This window comes from Anser cygnoides, chromosome 8, assembly GCF_040182565.1.
Source record: "Anser cygnoides isolate HZ-2024a breed goose chromosome 8, Taihu_goose_T2T_genome, whole genome shotgun sequence".
Taxonomy (NCBI): Eukaryota; Metazoa; Chordata; class Aves; order Anseriformes; family Anatidae; genus Anser; species Anser cygnoides.
This window is the reverse complement of record NC_089880.1, coordinates 30,872,695-30,888,865: the sequence shown is the minus strand read 5'-3', so window position 1 is coordinate 30,888,865 and position 16,171 is coordinate 30,872,695. Positions and strand designations below refer to the sequence as shown.

Below are 16,171 nucleotides of genomic sequence, written 5' to 3'. Positions count from 1 at the left end.
TGATAATATGCAGGTAACCTGCCCCTTCCCCCTTAATAATTAAATAACATGAGTGTATTTTAGATCTCTGATTAATTGGTGAATATTTTGTACCAGCATGATTTGGCTCACTGTACTGTCTGAGCAGCCTTTGCTTCGTTTGAACTGCAGTGTGGTGTTAAGCAGCTCTTCAGATATTTCAGCTGGACAATCCTTTTGCCTAGAAATCCTTTCTGAACTGGAAAGAGACCTGAGATACATACAGACCAGCGCAGAGATAACCTCACGGCCCTCCTAGTTCTGTCCAGTTCCGTACAGCTTGCATTAAGGCAGCCTGGAGGCGTGCACTTGTGAAGTGCAGAAAGAGGGGTTCTGGCCAACTCAGTGCCCGGCTGGTTCTCTGCTGGTGCCCTTTGCGAAGCAGGAGCTGAGCCCCCCTGCGTGACGCTGGGCTGCATCTGCTCGCTGCTGGCAGGTGTAGCTTGTGGTAGGGAGCAGCTACGTGCTTAATTGCTCATTTGAGAGTGGAAGGCTGTAGGCAACAAGGAATCTGGTTATGGGCTGTCATTAAAGAAACTCGTCAAATCTGTGTTTACCCGGTGCTGATAAAAATCTGTTAGAAAAATTGCTAAAACAATTAGGGTTATTCATTGGGTGGTGATCAGTCTGAAAGGTTTGCATCGAGTCATCATTCTTGCAGCGTTTTCTCATTTGTTAACAGCAATGGAAATACATGAAGAGATGTTTAAATGAGTTAAAAAAAAAAAAAAAAAAACAAAAACACACGTGCAGAATCTGGTTTGCTCGCATATTGTGCCTATGTGGGAAGTTCTTGGGGATCTTAACAGTTTACCTCTGAAACGCTTGATAGTTTTTGCTTTGAATGGTAGACTGAGATAATGTTTTACCTGATAGCCCTACTTAAACAATTCTAGTGTTTAAAAAGTAGATAAAACGTGCTTTCAATGTAGTGGTATTTTCTGTAGGGAAAGTCCTCAGACTGTCACTTGTGTAGATGAAGTTTAGGTAAAGTTATTATCTGGGCCTGACACTGCTCTGTAATAGGGAACAAAGTCCAGCCTTTGGCATCTGACACAGGGAGTTGGGGCTGTAAAACTTGAAGAACTGGCTGCAAAAGTTAGAAAAAAAAAAATAAAAAAACTTTATGCAATCCACTTGAAAATACTTGGGGTGGCTTTGGTTTTATGCGGTTTCAAAGAATTTGTGTTCTGTTGCTTTAGCTGTTTATTGTTGTCACACAAAGTGTTTTTGTGTGTACAAAACGGGGACCTTGCTTGTCCCCGAGCGCTGCTCAGACGTGGCACTGCCCCGTGGGAAGGTTTGCTTTGCGAAGGGGAAAGGCAGTCTAAATGCTCTGATGTCAAGTGTTAAAAATTCATGACTGGCTGCTAAGCACATGCAGCTGTAGATGTTTCCGTATTAATGCCAGTGCCAATAAAATCAGGCAGTGCTAAGTGCTCTTGAAAATGCCACCGTCCAGGTCTTGCATGTCACAACAGTCACACAGCCCACAAGCAAAGCAGGACTCAGGAAGACAGGGGAAAGAAGACCCTCTGGTATGATGAAACCATAAGACTTGGGAGCTGTGGAAACTGTAAGGGGGAATCCTGTCCCTGACAGCTGTTAGCCCAGCCAAGAAAAGATGTATTTAATAAACATGGTCCTAAAGATCTTTGATGCACCTGGGTGACCCTCTTTAAGTGGGCTTTAAATGATTTTTATTGTAGGAATAAAGCAAAGAAAAAGGTCTCTGGGATTTACTGAGAAGGAGAATTTTAATAATGGGTAGACATCCCCTTTATGAGTTAGGATCAGCTCTTAATGTTTTAATACATTTATGAAGAAATTTGGAAGATGGCTACAATCACATTATATAAATATTTAGGAGAGTGCCTGGTGCCGTTATTTCCAAGGCTTGGGAAGCCTTTGCACTTCAGCCATTCATTTTCCGGAGGTAAAAGTACTTCCGAGATCTGTTTGAGACAATATAAGCTTTGCATACATTTTGCATGGCATTGTAATAAAGGCTCCAGACACAATTCCTTGGGTTTAAAGCTTCTGGCTGAAACTTTTATTGGTAGGAATCTGTGAATACATCAGGAGGTAGCTGTTACTTGGAAGCACAAGGATTAGCGGTCCTTTTATTTTGTCAGTCTATGCCTGGCCTGTTTGTTGGTGCTGCAGTGTTATTTTTGTGGTAGATCCTTCCCCTCACTGTTTTCAGAGGATGGTGTTACACCTCTTGTGTCCTGCAGATGCTACTGAGCTTTGATATTTGTGCATACAAGTAGTGAGATGAGGATTTACAGTGTAATGACTCAAAAGAAAGAGGGTAACAAGGTGAAACTGATTAGGCAGCATCTCAGAGTGGCTGTCAGATGGGGGGATCTTTTTCCCCTCCCTGTATGTAACTGCTCAACAAAAGCGTGGTACCTCCACCGGGAACCTCTCTGGAGAGGAGCAAGCACCCACCTCCCCCACTGCCTTACAGTGGGATCTGAGCATTTGAATTCCTCTGGGCAACACGAGCTTCTTCCTAATCATGTAGTGCATGATAATCGTCCTCTGAGCCTTCGGGGCCTTGAGAGGCAGCGGAGGGAGGAACAGCCTCTGTGTTTCCTCCAGTGTTTGTTGTTACGAGTGCATCAGAGGCCCTGGCTGACATGTCACGTCAGCTCTAACGTCTGCTTGTAGCTCTCTCATTCTCTTCCAAGGTCGTAGCATTTCTCTCATCGAGCTGTTGAAATGACTCCTTTTCTCCCAGGCCAGAGCAGAAGAGCTGGTAGGAGAACAGCAGGCTTGGCTTAGGTTCCTCTCTGCTATCCAGCGTAAATCAATCCCCAGCACAAGACCGCCTTTGATATAGGGTTCCTGTAGCCAGGCTTCCCAAATACATTAAATCCTTCTCTTAAGCACTAATAATACTTAATAAAAGTTTTATGAGCAATGTACATTTTAGAGTAAATTTTCATATCCATTTTCATTTTAAAAAGAACATCAAGGAGCAAATGTATTCATGCCAGAACAAAGTAATTTAGTAGAGCCACAAAAACGGCACAGGCCCCCTCTGAAACAGTAAGAGAGCATCGATTAGGCAAAGCGACCAACGGGGCTGGGATTCAAGAACTTAATTCAGCATGAAGGACTTGAAAGGGAATAAATTTCCCATGTGCCGGCTAAGCATATTCCTCTGCCTGGAGGGGTGAAGAAGTCTGGCTCCATAACACGGCCCCATGTAGCCTGACGGAGCTCTGCATCCATGCTGCCCTTGAGGAGGTTCCTTCTCAGGCCCTTCGAGCTGGCCTTAGGCCCAGCTTTAGGTGGTGGCGGCAGAGAGGGGGGCACCCAGGGGTATCAGGGAGCAAATGGAGTTGAGAATGTCAGAACCAAGTCCTTGGATGGGATTAATTTGCCAAAACCCTGACATCTCAGCTGGCAATTTTGGTTGATCCCCGTCTTTCACCGAGTGGGTACTGGGGTGTGGAATTGGAGACACCATCTCCTCTGAGGCATTGCAGAGATTGCCTTTCTGTTAAAATACAAGAATACAGACGTCCATTTAGTTCAGTCCATTGTCACAGGAGAGGTGTAACCTGAATTTATCATGATGAAAGGAAATTAAAAAAACAAGAAGGTCACAACAAAGAAGGTATTCAGCAGAAACCAGCCACTCTCCTGAGATGTTTTCTCTCCACTTGAACTTGCTAAGTAGTGTAATCACTTGAAAATTTTTGATATGTTTTTCAAGCATCTTTACAAACAGGAACAATTCCAAAATATCACGTAATTTAAGACTTTTGATGTCTAAAAGAAGAGGTCATTATCAAGTCACTTGTGCGGGTGTGCACTTGTGTTCAGGAGAAACCACCGACTAATGGAAAATAACAAACCCTTCACTTTGAGTCTGTTTCTTTAGGGGGTTAAATAATAGCATTAATAATGATGTAAACCCTGTCATTCTCACAGAGATGCCTTTGTCTCTTGCAGGAACCTTCTTTATGTCTATCCTCAGAGCCTTAACTTCGCCAACCGCCAAGGATCTGCCAGGAATATCACTGTCAAAGTCCAGTTCATGTATGGAGAGGACCCCAGCAATGCTATGCCGGTGAGGGGAGAGCTTTGTGCTCAGTGTGAGTGCTGTGTGCTGACGGGACAGGATACACATTACAGCCATAAAATCCCAGTGTTAAAGAAACCTCACCAAAATACCTTTCAAAATACAGAGTTCCAGGAAGCATACAATCAGAATATCTCAAGGTGTTTATAGAGGGAGTTTATATGGAGTATGCAAAGTAACAACTGAGTAGTTAGCGTTTTAAACCAAGATATTGGCAGCGGACACCCTGTGCTTGGAGTAGTGTGTTTGTTTCCATGCCTAAGAAATGAAAGGTGATAGTTATACTTGTGTTCGGTGCCAGAAGTGATCAGCACTTGGTGAAGGTTTAGGTGTGAGGTGCCTCCCCCCTAGGCTGTTACTTGTACAGTTCTTGTGAAACTGCCCTTCCTTGTAGTGTGGCTTGAGACTTTGTGATGAAAATCCCTGTAGAGAAGTTTGTTGTTACTTACTTGTTAATTTCCTCTATTCTCCTTAGTCTGCCTCATCTCAGTTCCGTTGACCTGATTCTCTTGATGTACTCTCCCTTCTCTACTTCCCTCTAATTTCTCCTGAATTCATGATCTTCCTAATTTTTGCCCTTTTGCATCTGCAAAATAGCAGGGAAAATCTCTTGTTGGCTCTGCCTGGTGATGGTTACATGCATCAGTTCTTCAGCTGTATCTGTGTGCATGTGCAAATGGGATTATTAAAATTGTAAACTCCTCAGTGACTGGGTAAAATGTCGCATAGAAGTGAAGGAGCATGTACCAAGTAGTTGCAACTGCACAGACTGATTAATAGAGCTGTACACGAGATTGTGGAACAGATTCTTGGCACAGTTTTTGGGGGGATTTCTGTTGATTTTTTTCTTTTTTACAGGTCATCTTTGGCAAATCTAGCTGTCCTGAATTTTCCAAAGAAGCTTACACAGCGGTAGTCTACCACAACAGGTAAAACATACGGCAGTTTGTAAACAGACTTGGCTCCCTATGGATATAGTGTGGTTCCACCCAAAAGAGGTTTTACTGCTGTGAATCTGTCTCATTGTTACTTATGTAGCAGTGACTGTCTGCATAGCACCTACAGCGACGCCTGCAGTGTCAGTTGATGTTGTTAGAGCTTTGTGGTGACGAGGAGATGAGTCTTTGTGTGCTCTGGTACAAATCAAGAGCATTGTGTCAGAGGCCGTGATTCTGAGCACTTAGCGCAACTCAGCGGATGCTTTAAATATAACCTTCCAGTTAGGCATGATGATTTATGTTATAAACTCTTGTTAGCATGTGTTTTATTATTGCGTTGAGTAATTAGGTACTTAAAGCCTTTTAGATTATAGTTACAAATTGGAAGTACTTGGTCTTGAAAGCAGCATCACAGCAGCTCAGGTAAGGAGTGCTGAGTCTGGCCTTACCATGCTGCATGTCTTTGTGGTTGTACCAGGGAGAGAATTGTGTCCTTCAGGCTGGGTATTGTGGCAGTCTCCAGCCTGTGACAAGAGTTCATTGCTTGTGTGGAGCAGTGCAATTCAGAATGGCTGTGGGGGGGGGACAGACTGCAGTGCAGCAACCACCAGGCTGCTGCTTGCATATTTTGTGCGCTGGAAATGCACACTGGAAGTTTTTCCAGTCCTTGGTAATTAGAAAGTGAAGCTTTTAATCTCTTTGTATGGTCCGTATAACTCCTTCCTTCCAGATACTTAAAAGATCTCAAGCATGAGATAGTAAACCACGCTGCTTATATTGATGACTCAGTTGAGGGTCTGGTCTCTGCACAGGTCGCCCGATTTTCATGAGGAAATCAAGATTAAGCTTCCAGCCACTTTAACTGACCACCACCATCTGCTTTTTACTTTCTACCATGTCAGCTGCCAACAAAAGCAAAACACTCCCCTAGAGACTCCAGTTGGATACACCGTGAGTGTCTTTCAATCTATTTTTCAGCTCAGGATACGTTCGTAATGCATTTAATTGCAATTTGTTTAGCATCAGCATAAGTGTATATACCATTGTAGAGTTTGAGACAGTCAAGCCTGCAAAGTTCAAGAAAACCTAAAGAAGTTTTTGGTTTTTTCTTATTTTTTAATTCCTTCTCTTTAAAGTGGATACCGATGCTTCAAAATGGGCGGTTAAAGACTGGTCAGTTCTGCCTACCTGTTTCATTGGAAAAACCACCCCAGGCTTATTCAGTGCTTTCTCCAGAGGTGAGTTGTTCTTCATGCTGGAAATCAGCAGGAGAATACTTCTGTCAAAAAAAGTGAGAGGATATGTGTGTACCTATATGTTTATGTGTGCGTGCATGTGTATTTTTAACTCTTATTTCTTAAATGCTAAGTTTCGACAGATGTGTGTCTTTATGCATGGGTACACGTGTATGATCTGACAGTAAAATGAAAGGAAATGGCAATTTTAATGAGAATTACTGTAGCTTTGCTTTCTGTCACATCCCCATTCATCTTTCTACTAACCTACAGGTTCCACTTCCTGGAATGAAGTGGGTGGATAATCACAAAGGAGTTTTCAATGTAGAAGTTGTTGCTGTATCATCCCTCCATACTCAGGTACATTTGTGCTGTAATTAGCCATTGGAATATGAAGAGTCTGATAATCTTTTGACAGTTGAAATACTGTCAAAGTTGATACTGTGAAGGGTACAGTAATTACTTGTAGTGAAATTGCAATCTCGTTTTCAGTTCTGAGCCAGCAGACCTGTTTTTCCACATTCTGCTGTGAGTATATTTGAGAAGTTCTGCTGAAAAACATGAGTAGTTTGGCCTTTATTCACAAGGGTTGAATGGCCAACACTGTTTTCAGACCTCAGACTGTTGTTTTTTATTACAACAGATCTAATATGCAGTCCAGGCATACGTTTTCTTGTTTTTCCTTTTCCCCTCTGCCTCTTTTGTTTCTCTGTGTATTTTTTGTGTGTCTTTCTTTAATCCAAAATGAAAGATGGCAATCATTTTGACTAATCATTTCAGCTTTTAGTTTATTAATTCCTCGTATTTCATTTTGATGTTTTTTGTGTATTTTATTTGTGCTGTAATTAGTACCATAGCTTTAGTGCATTTTTGTCCATTTTTCTAAATTCTTAGAAATGCAGTCTGTGGGTTCTGTGGTTTTGCCCTTACCATTTCTGAACATTGGTTGATTTTAGTTGAATTAGACATGTAGGCAGAGCTCTCAGATGTTGCATTTCTGCTAATTTTGTGAGATTAAATGGTTGGATAGAAGAGAGGGAAAGACAGAGAGAGAATCCACCCATGAGCCACAAGTCCACAGAAAGCAGTGTTCCTTTGGGAGTTTCTTGCTGATTATTGTTTTTTGCTTATGTGTAGGACCCTTATCTTGACAAGTTCTTTGCACTTGTCCATGCTCTGGATGAGCACATGTTCCCTGTGCGAATAGGAGACATGAGAATTATGGAAAACAACTTGGAAAATGAACTGAAGAGCAGCATTTCAGCTTTAAATTCCTCTCAACTGGAGCCGGTAGTGCGATTTCTTCATCTCCTGCTTGACAAACTGATTCTTCTGGTAGTAAGACCTCCTGTCATTGCAGGCCAAATAGGTATTTTATTTAAGTTTTATAGAGAATTACATAGCTGAGAGTTTGACACTTCCAATTTTATCATATTTATGTAGAAATAAAGAAGTCCATTTTTATGCTTTATTTTAGTGCCACTAATATACCATGTATCTTCAAAATAAAACATGCTGGCATCCAGATCAGTGGTGACATACACAGGAGCAATATTTAATGCAAAGGTTTTCGAGAATGACTAGTAATTTGGTGTCCAAGTTGAGATACCAGAAAGGAGCCTGACTTTTGTAAATTGGATGCCCAGCACTTTCTTAGCGTTGGAGGCTGTTAAGGTGTCTCCATACTGACATTCAGAAACTAAGACTTTCAACCTCACTAGTCACCTTGGAAAACCTTGAAGTAGGTAAGTTATGAAGATATAGATGCTGTATGTTCCTGTAGCTCTTGTGGATCTGATACAGTCAGCATGAATAATCCCTCCATTTGCTCCCTGTTATGGGCTATGCCTAAATGGCATAACTGAGCATTTAATGAAACTTAAATTCTTGTTATTTAAAACGGTAATTGGGATTTTTAACAGGAAACTGGAGTTTAGACACGATGGAGTATAGGTAACTGACACTACTATGAAAATAGCAGTCATTTATTTTAGAAAGGTTATCTATTAGAGAAAGAGTTTTGCTTGAATGTTTGTTTTTTATTTTAAAGCTCTTTCACTTTTTAAGTGTTTTGTTTTGGTTTAATTTATCTATATGGAGGATTGAAGACATTGGTGTCTAGCTTTGAAAAAAACTAAGATTTCCAGTCTCAATCTGAAGTCTGCTTCATCCCTAACTTGTTTAAAATACCTAGCCAGGTCCGTGTGTGATTTTCTGTACTCATTTTTAGTACAGAATTCTTTTTTGAGAACAGAATGAAATTGTTCTTTTTCTTTCCTCAACTTTTCCTCTTATTTCTTTGGAGGAAATAGTTGACTGAGAAGATTATGATAAATATCCACCAGGTGTTATTCATCAGTTAAACAAGGATTTTGTTACCATTGTAGTTTGTGGCCAAAATTGGGCCAATTCCAGGAATCAGGCCTATATTCATTAGATGTTATTAAAATAAGTGGAAAATTATCAGTGCCACACCTGTCTTCTTCTCGAGCTGTTTGTTAGATCTACTTCAAATACCAGCTTCATTTTTTCTTGACAGATGCTTGCTATACTCTAGCAAGCTTCACCGTTTATCCTTTAGAAGGTGGATGAAGTGCATATTCAGAATTTGATTGTGGCTATTGTTGAAATCTAAACTGAACTTCTAACTTACTACTTTCAGTTAACCTGGGCCAAGCATCTTTTGAAGCAATGGCATCGATCATAAACAGACTTCACAAGAACTTGGATGGAAACCAGGACCAGCACGGCAGAAACAGCCTTCTTGCTTCCTATATTTATTATGTTTTTCGCCTACCAAATACCTATCCCAACTCGCCATCACCAGGTAGCTCTTTTTTCATTTTATTTCACGTCGCAATTTGTTAAAAGCAAGCAGAAAGTGCTTGCTGACAGGTGCTCTGAGCTCCAATTGCGTGGCTGGTTCCCTGCCAAGCCTTTTTATTATCTTTCTCTATGATGCAATGTTGCCATTTAGAAGATGAGTTTAATTACAGTTAGCCATGTCAGAGATTTAACTATTTGATGGTGTTGAGTGTCACTCATGAAGGAGCACAAGGTGAAAATACGGCAAAATACTATTTTTTAAATTTGGTTTCTGTAGAATCATAGGGTTGGAAGGGACCTTAAAGATCATCCAGTTCCAACCCCCTGCCATGCACGGGACTAGATCAGGTTGGCCAAGGCCCCATCCAACCTGGCCTTGAAAACCTCCGGGGATGGGGCATCCACAGCTTCTCTGGGGAACCTGTTCCAGTGCCTCATTGCCCTCTGAGTAAAGAATTTCCTCCCAACATCTCATCTAAATCTCTCCTTTTTTAGTTTAAAGCCATCTCCCCTTGTCCTGTCATAGTCTACCCAAGTAAAAAAGTTGTTCTCCATCATTTTTATCAGCCCCCTTTAAGTATTGTGTTCTGTGGCAAGTACATGGATGTGGTACACATCCTGTTTTGCTTCCCAGTTTCCTTCATTAGTGCTTCTGGACTTGTATCCCGTTCCAGCAAAAGTTGACACACTAATAGTGGCATCTGAAATACTTGAAAACAGGTGTCTGGGTGCAGGAGGGAAACAAATTAATTCTACTTCTGCTGAGAATACGGAAGGAATCTGTATGGGTGGAGAGATGGTGTGAGGCACAGAAAACTAGGCTTTGGAAGGACTGTTGTTCACAGCACTTGTTTCTTGCCTGCTGTGGAAGACATCTAAGGAGGACTGGAAAAGCGGTGTGCTTAAAACTGTGCCCTGTTCTTCAGTGGTTTTCCAGTGTTTGGTCTGGCTAAAGACATACCTCACACTGGCTGCCTAAAGCCACTGGGATCTTCCTGCTTCCCACAGATCAGTGAATAAAATAGGATTTTAATCCCATCACCCTGGTGCTTGCCGTGGAGCACCAGGCAGGGGAAGCATGGGGAAGATTTCCTTAAGGGCCAGACCTACTGCTTACACACAGGTTTTGCTGTAGCAGGCTGGTGTAAAGCAGCACGGGATCAAGGCTATTGGTGTAACAGAATGTTCTTTTGTTCAACACCGTAGGTCCTGGTGGCCTAGGGGGGTCAGTGCACTATGCCACCATGGCTCGATCTGCTGTACGGCCAGCAAGCCTGAACCTGAACCGCTCACGGAGCCTCAGCAACAGCAACCCAGATATATCTGGGACCCCCACCTCGCCTGATGACGAAGTTCGCTCCATCATTGGCAGTAAGGTATGAATGCACTGCTGCGGGCTTTAGGGGGACTTCAGCATCTTTTATTTAATATCTAAAGAAATAACGGGGAAGTTTTTATGTGTTTTCCTATGAAAAGGAAAAATGGCCCCTTCTCAGGCTCTTCCTGGTGGTTGCTGGTTACATACCTGACACTCCAGTCCCTGAAAATTGTTGCTGATCTCTCTGACATTATAGACATCCTGCCAGTGTTACTTCCACAAGCATGGTAGTCAGGCCAAGAGTCCTTCTGGACTTGCCTCTCCAAGACTAGTAAAAATAGAAAGGTTTTACTACCTCAGTTTTCACATGGCCAGCAGCTGTATCCTCTGACCAGCGTTGTAATGTCTCCCCAAACTTTGCATCCCCTACTTTGCCACTCTTTGACCCTTCTTACCTCCCAAACCCAAACTCTCTTCTCCTCTGTGTTCAGCACTAACGGCTGCTCAAATGCTTTCTGTACTTACCTATGTCCGGAGCAGGTACCTTGCACACAGCAGGAATATTTCATGGCCAGACAGATTTCGGATGGTTAGTAATTGAGCCCTGGTCTGGCCAGCTGAGCTGCAGAGTGAATTTATGATGTGCTAACTCAAGCACCCACGATGACTCCCCACACCTTTAGTACTTGCTAAAAGTGGCTTACCAGTGAATGTGGGCAAATTAATGAAGAGTATCTGATGCGGTCTTACTCCAGGTATTAGGTTCTCAGGGTACATACACACGTTTATGGCATGTTTGGGCCTAGATTCATACTGCTTAGCCTCAGGTACATCGTCCGTTTTGGAAGCATGGTTGTCAGGGCTTCCTGTGTAATCAACAGAGAGAAAAAAAGCTCCTTGACAGACAATTTATGCCACACAGGATAGGAATCACATGCAGAAGTGCCTGTCCCCCTCTGGTGTCTTCCAAGTGTGTAGGGCTGCTGCAGTCCCAATTTGAGCACTTCAGTTTTGCACCTAACACAGGTGGTACGAGCCAGGCCAAGCCTTCTGTGTTGGTAAATCCTTACCTGAGAGGAGTGTCTTAGTTCAGTCTGGGTTCTTTTTTTATCTCTAAACTGTGACAACTTACCCAAGATGAGACACTTTCCCACCTGTGTTCCTTGACTCTTTCCAGCATAGATGAATTTCTGAGCCCTTTCAGAGAACTATTACATTTGATCCTGTGGCAAAATCAGTGAAGGTTTATTAATAAAGCCATCAGCCCAACCAGGCAGGCTTGACACCAGGCCTGGGTTTTATAAAAGCAAGAAAAACAGTGTGAGAAAGAGATTGCTAATTTTAAATGAATAATGCTGTCATTTTTCTGACCAAATAGGAGGCTGAAGACGTGTGGGTAGGCAAATCATTATTTCTTACATCAAAGTTTGGACTGAAAGTCTTAAAATATTTTAAAGACCACTTCAATATCTTGCTAATTAAACAACTGTGACCTTTTGTGAAATGCCATAGGCACTAATGTGCATATGGAATTTACACAGGGTATCAGAAGCTTAATATGTGCTGGCTTAGTGAATAATGTCACAGTACAAAATTAAGAGAGATTTTCTTCTAGAGGTAGTCTAGGCTTTAAAAATACTAGTGTGTCCATAATTGCTAATGGGAAAGTTTTCTTCAGGATAGCATGATAGTATCAGAAATTAAGCTCGGTCTGACTATGCACAATTTTAGTTAAATGTAATTATTTCTGTTAATGTCAATAAAAACATGAGATACTTCTTGAGATACTGAAATGTGTATAAGGGTGCAAAAATTCCTATTCTGTTTTTCCAAGCAATGATTTAAGCACCTCTACCCAAATAAGGAACTTGCACTTCAAAATGAATCTATCTGCAAATCTTTCTGCTTTTAGAAAGGACAAATAAGGTTGTTCAATGGAAGTCTCTGGAGTCCAGTCTTGTGTTGTTTTTTCCTGAAATACAAGATATTTGACAGTTTTGGTAAATTTGCTGTAAATCTCGCTCACATCAGCATCATACTTAATTGGGGAAATTCAAATAGTCATCCCCTTTACAGGATTTAGAAGATTTTGGTGTATTTGCATAACAGAGGAGGTTTAGGTTTAGACGTAATAGGTTTAGGTCTTGTCACTTATTTTGCTTTCATTTGTGAGTTGAAGCCATGTAAATTTTATTCCCTACTAAAGTGAATTTATTGAGTGTCTAAGAAGACCTATGATGAGATTTTCCGCTTAGAGTGTTCCTGAAATGTTGGGGATGTGCTGGTAAGAAACAAAAGCTTTGTGGAGTTTCATTGCTCTGATAATGGATTTTCACAGATGCGTGTTATGTACTTGCACAGATCCAGCTGCAGGTTTAAGCCCAGAAATAGAACAGAATTTAACAGGAGTTTTGGGCACTTTGCCAAGCAAAAAGAAGACCTTGTACTCTCTTGTTTTCCAGAGAGGGAAGAAAGCGGGGGGGGGGGATCTTTCAGACATTTACAAAATCTGCTTCTGTAACCATTGTATGTGGCTATCCTCAGAACCAAAGGGATATTGTGATGAGAAAACGTGAACAGAAATGTGAGTGTGGTAAAGGCATGAGCAGAATTAGACCTGGTTTGACAAAACACAAGCTTAGTTCAACATTTTGCAAAATTTTTTTACTTTAATTCATGGTGAGCAAAATAAAGCATGTCTATGGGTCTGAGCAGGACAGAAAGGTTTGATTTATCTCTTCCAGTAAGTAGTTGAGATTAAAACACTCTCCTTCTGTGCGTTCAGTATATTTCTATTGGGCACCTTAAGCAAAATTACAGCATTGCTGTAATAGTGGATAGCTCAGTGTATTTTAATCCCGGGCTCAATCTTTGGGTAGTTTTGTCTTTGTGAGAATAGTTAGGCATGATGGACTTTGCAGCTGGTAATCTCTGTGATGAAATGGGCTGCATCTTTGCTTCATATATTGGGGAAAAACCCTAGGCTGGCACAGCAAGTAGGATAAAAGCTCTCTCAGATGAGGGTTGAAAACACTGTGTGGAATTTTTAAGGAATGACTATGGCATTGCACAGCTGCCTCCCTTAGAGCTGGATCCTGAGACCCGGCTACGCCCGCTGCATCCCACTGAATGGTCTTGACTAGGGAACAGCCTGGGTGTCAAACACAAATTTCATTCTTAGTTTCCTTCGTTCTGAGTGTCTAGAGAGGAGGGAGCCACAGTAATTTTGCACACATGACAACACTGCAGGAGTAGAATTTGGAGTACAAACGAGATCAAGCTGTAAAAAAAAATGATTTTTCAAATATTTTGTTTGGTGAAGCAGGTTGGTTCCAGAAAAGGTATGTCCTCTTTCCTCTGTTTGCCCCAGTGCCCAGAGAAAATGGCCAAATGTCCATGTGAAATCTTGTTCACAGGGTTGCTCTACCAACACTGCAGGATTTTTAGTCCATGAATAGGAAACCCTGTGAGAGCTGACAGTGTTTTCAAAGTTTCTTAGTATTTCCAAAGGCTTTGTAGAGCTTATAGTGTGTGGGCTAGCAAGTAGTCTACCTTAAAAAAAGATCTGAGAAAAATCTGAGAAATCTGGACAGTTTCTTAATGTCAAGCATTCCAGATAGGACAGGCTGGGCCAGGGCTGTTGGCAGTATTAATGTGTGGCGTATGTGTGATGAGACACAAAAATAATCCTCTGGACTAAAACGTCTCAAGAAATTCCTGAGAATTCAAGCAATGTTAACGATTCTAATTGGTGATATGTTTGCAATGTACCCAGTTTGATTGCTTTTAAGGACTACAATTTGACTACTGTATGGCATGCAACATGTAATATTTCTTTCCTTTCCCAACTGCTTTCTATTACATGCTCAGGGTTTAGACCGCTCCAATTCCTGGGTAAACACTGGTGGTCCAAAAGCAGCCCCATGGGGATCCAACCCCAGCCCAAGTGCAGAGTCAACACAGGTGGTGTCTTCAGTAGAGGTTTTTCTGGCTTTGTTTTCCCTGATGTTTCCCTGTAGAATATCTTCTTTTCAGTGCATACTCTGAATTTGGTGGTTTGCTTTTTTTTTTTTTTTTTTAATATTCCTTGAAAACTTCTTTGTGAGTTTTGTTTTATAAATTAGCATCTTCTCCCCCACCACCTCACTACACTGCATGAAAATCCTTGAAACGCGTGATCGTGTCCCCTCCTTTCATTTCAGTGGTTGCTGGTCTGTGAAATGTAAATGCTGTGACTGCTTTTCTTTTCTGTTTACTTTCTCTGTTTCTCATTAACATTAGTTTCAGCTTCAGATGGAGCACATTTCTAAATGGGAACATCAATCACAGCTTCATACTTTTGTCCATGTTTGCCATTCCTCTCAACGTTGTGAACCATCTTGCCATTTTCATCAAGCATTTAGTATTCATAGTCACATAGTCATGACTGTTTGAGTGGAATATTGTTAAACAAAAATTGATACACATGTGAAATTCTCTCTTGAAAGATGTAAATTTAAGTGCTGGAACCAGTGACTTGCTAGGTCCGATTTTATCTGTTCTGTGTTGCAAAGTATGAAAACTTTATAGCAGCTTCAGTCCAAAGACTTAACTTATTCAGTCCCCATTGCCTGCTGCTTTCCACTGCATGGTTGCCTCGAACATACCTCTCAACTGTACTTGCTTTCAAGTTTACCAGTCTTCCAGAAATATTTAATCTGAGTTCATTTGCACTCACGGCAAATTATTTCCACCAGACATAGAGAGAACCTCAGTGATTTTCTGATTCTCTGTGCCAGTAGCAGCGTCGCCGTGGGGGGTGCATCCCCACGTGCTTGGTCTCTGGTAGATTGAGAGGTATGGCACTGAAATTACGAGTATTACTTCCTTGACATATGCATGTTGATAAAATAGAATGATGAAAAGGTTTCATGCTTTGCAGCATTAAGTGTCTTTGTGCATAAGAACATGCAGTTATTTAAATAGCCAATATGTCAATAAAAAGTACTGTCATTTTGTTTAAACCAGATCTGTAAATGAGTAAGTCTTTGAGAATGCATAAAAAGATGTAAAGACAGTAAAAGCCTACAGTTGGAACAGTATTTTTGTAAACGTACATTGTCCTTGAGCTGCAAAACACATCCACAGCAAACTTTAATGTCCTGTCATCATTCATTCATCTCCACTCCGTAGGCTACGGATCGAAGTTGTAATCGTATGTCTTCGCACACTGAGACGTCAAGTTTCTTACAAACATTAACAGGACGATTACCAACTAAAAAGGTAGATTTCAGTGAAGACAATTGATATTGTGGGGCAGGGAGGTCAAGTCATTCTGAAAACATGATGCAATCTATTCTTTTATTTATAGCCTGATCCTTTCCGAGGTCATTAGGAACTGCTGTTGCTTAGCACCTCCGAATGTCCAGGCTGTAGCGAATATGAAGTATTCTGACAGAGCTGAATTGGGAAAATTACAATGATCAGGAGTAGCTTGTCTGATTTAATGTCCACACTGTTTTGAGCCAAAGTATTTCTGGCTTTCAAAAAATATGAATAGCACTGTCTAGACATGTAAATGATACATCCTTCCGTGCAAAATTACAGTGCGTTAGATGGTTAGCATTACAAATGTATGCTCAACTCCGTTGTATAGGTGTTAATCCAAAGTGACTCCAGAAAGTGAAGGGGAGTTACTTGGGAAGTGCACTCCCTTAAAGGAGATGAGATCCTATTAAACACGTCAGAAAGACAAAAT

General features: G+C 41.3%; 1 protein-coding gene across 16 annotated transcripts in view; it reads left to right on the top strand.

Annotated features, from left to right (window-relative positions):
* Nucleotides 1–16,171, top strand: part of DOCK7 (dedicator of cytokinesis 7) — a 98,706-nt gene that overhangs the window by 50,492 nt on the left and 32,043 nt on the right. For 8 of the 16 annotated variants that reach the window (XM_048062213.2, XM_048062211.2, XM_048062209.2 and 5 more), the window contains exons 15-24: nt 3,988–4,105; nt 4,976–5,046; nt 5,868–6,006; nt 6,192–6,293; nt 6,564–6,650; nt 7,428–7,659; nt 8,953–9,117; nt 10,323–10,492; nt 14,305–14,397; nt 15,607–15,696. In XM_048062213.2, the coding sequence (XP_047918170.1) occupies nt 3,988–4,105; nt 4,976–5,046; nt 5,868–6,006; nt 6,192–6,293; nt 6,564–6,650; nt 7,428–7,659; nt 8,953–9,117; nt 10,323–10,492; nt 14,305–14,397; nt 15,607–15,696 (1,267 nt within the window). The remainder of the gene's footprint in view (nt 1–3,987; nt 4,106–4,975; nt 5,047–5,867; nt 6,007–6,191; nt 6,294–6,563; nt 6,651–7,427; nt 7,660–8,952; nt 9,118–10,322; nt 10,493–14,304; nt 14,398–15,606; nt 15,697–16,171) is intronic. The other 8 variants (XM_048062218.2, XM_048062216.2, XM_048062215.2 and 5 more) reach the window with 3 other exon arrangements.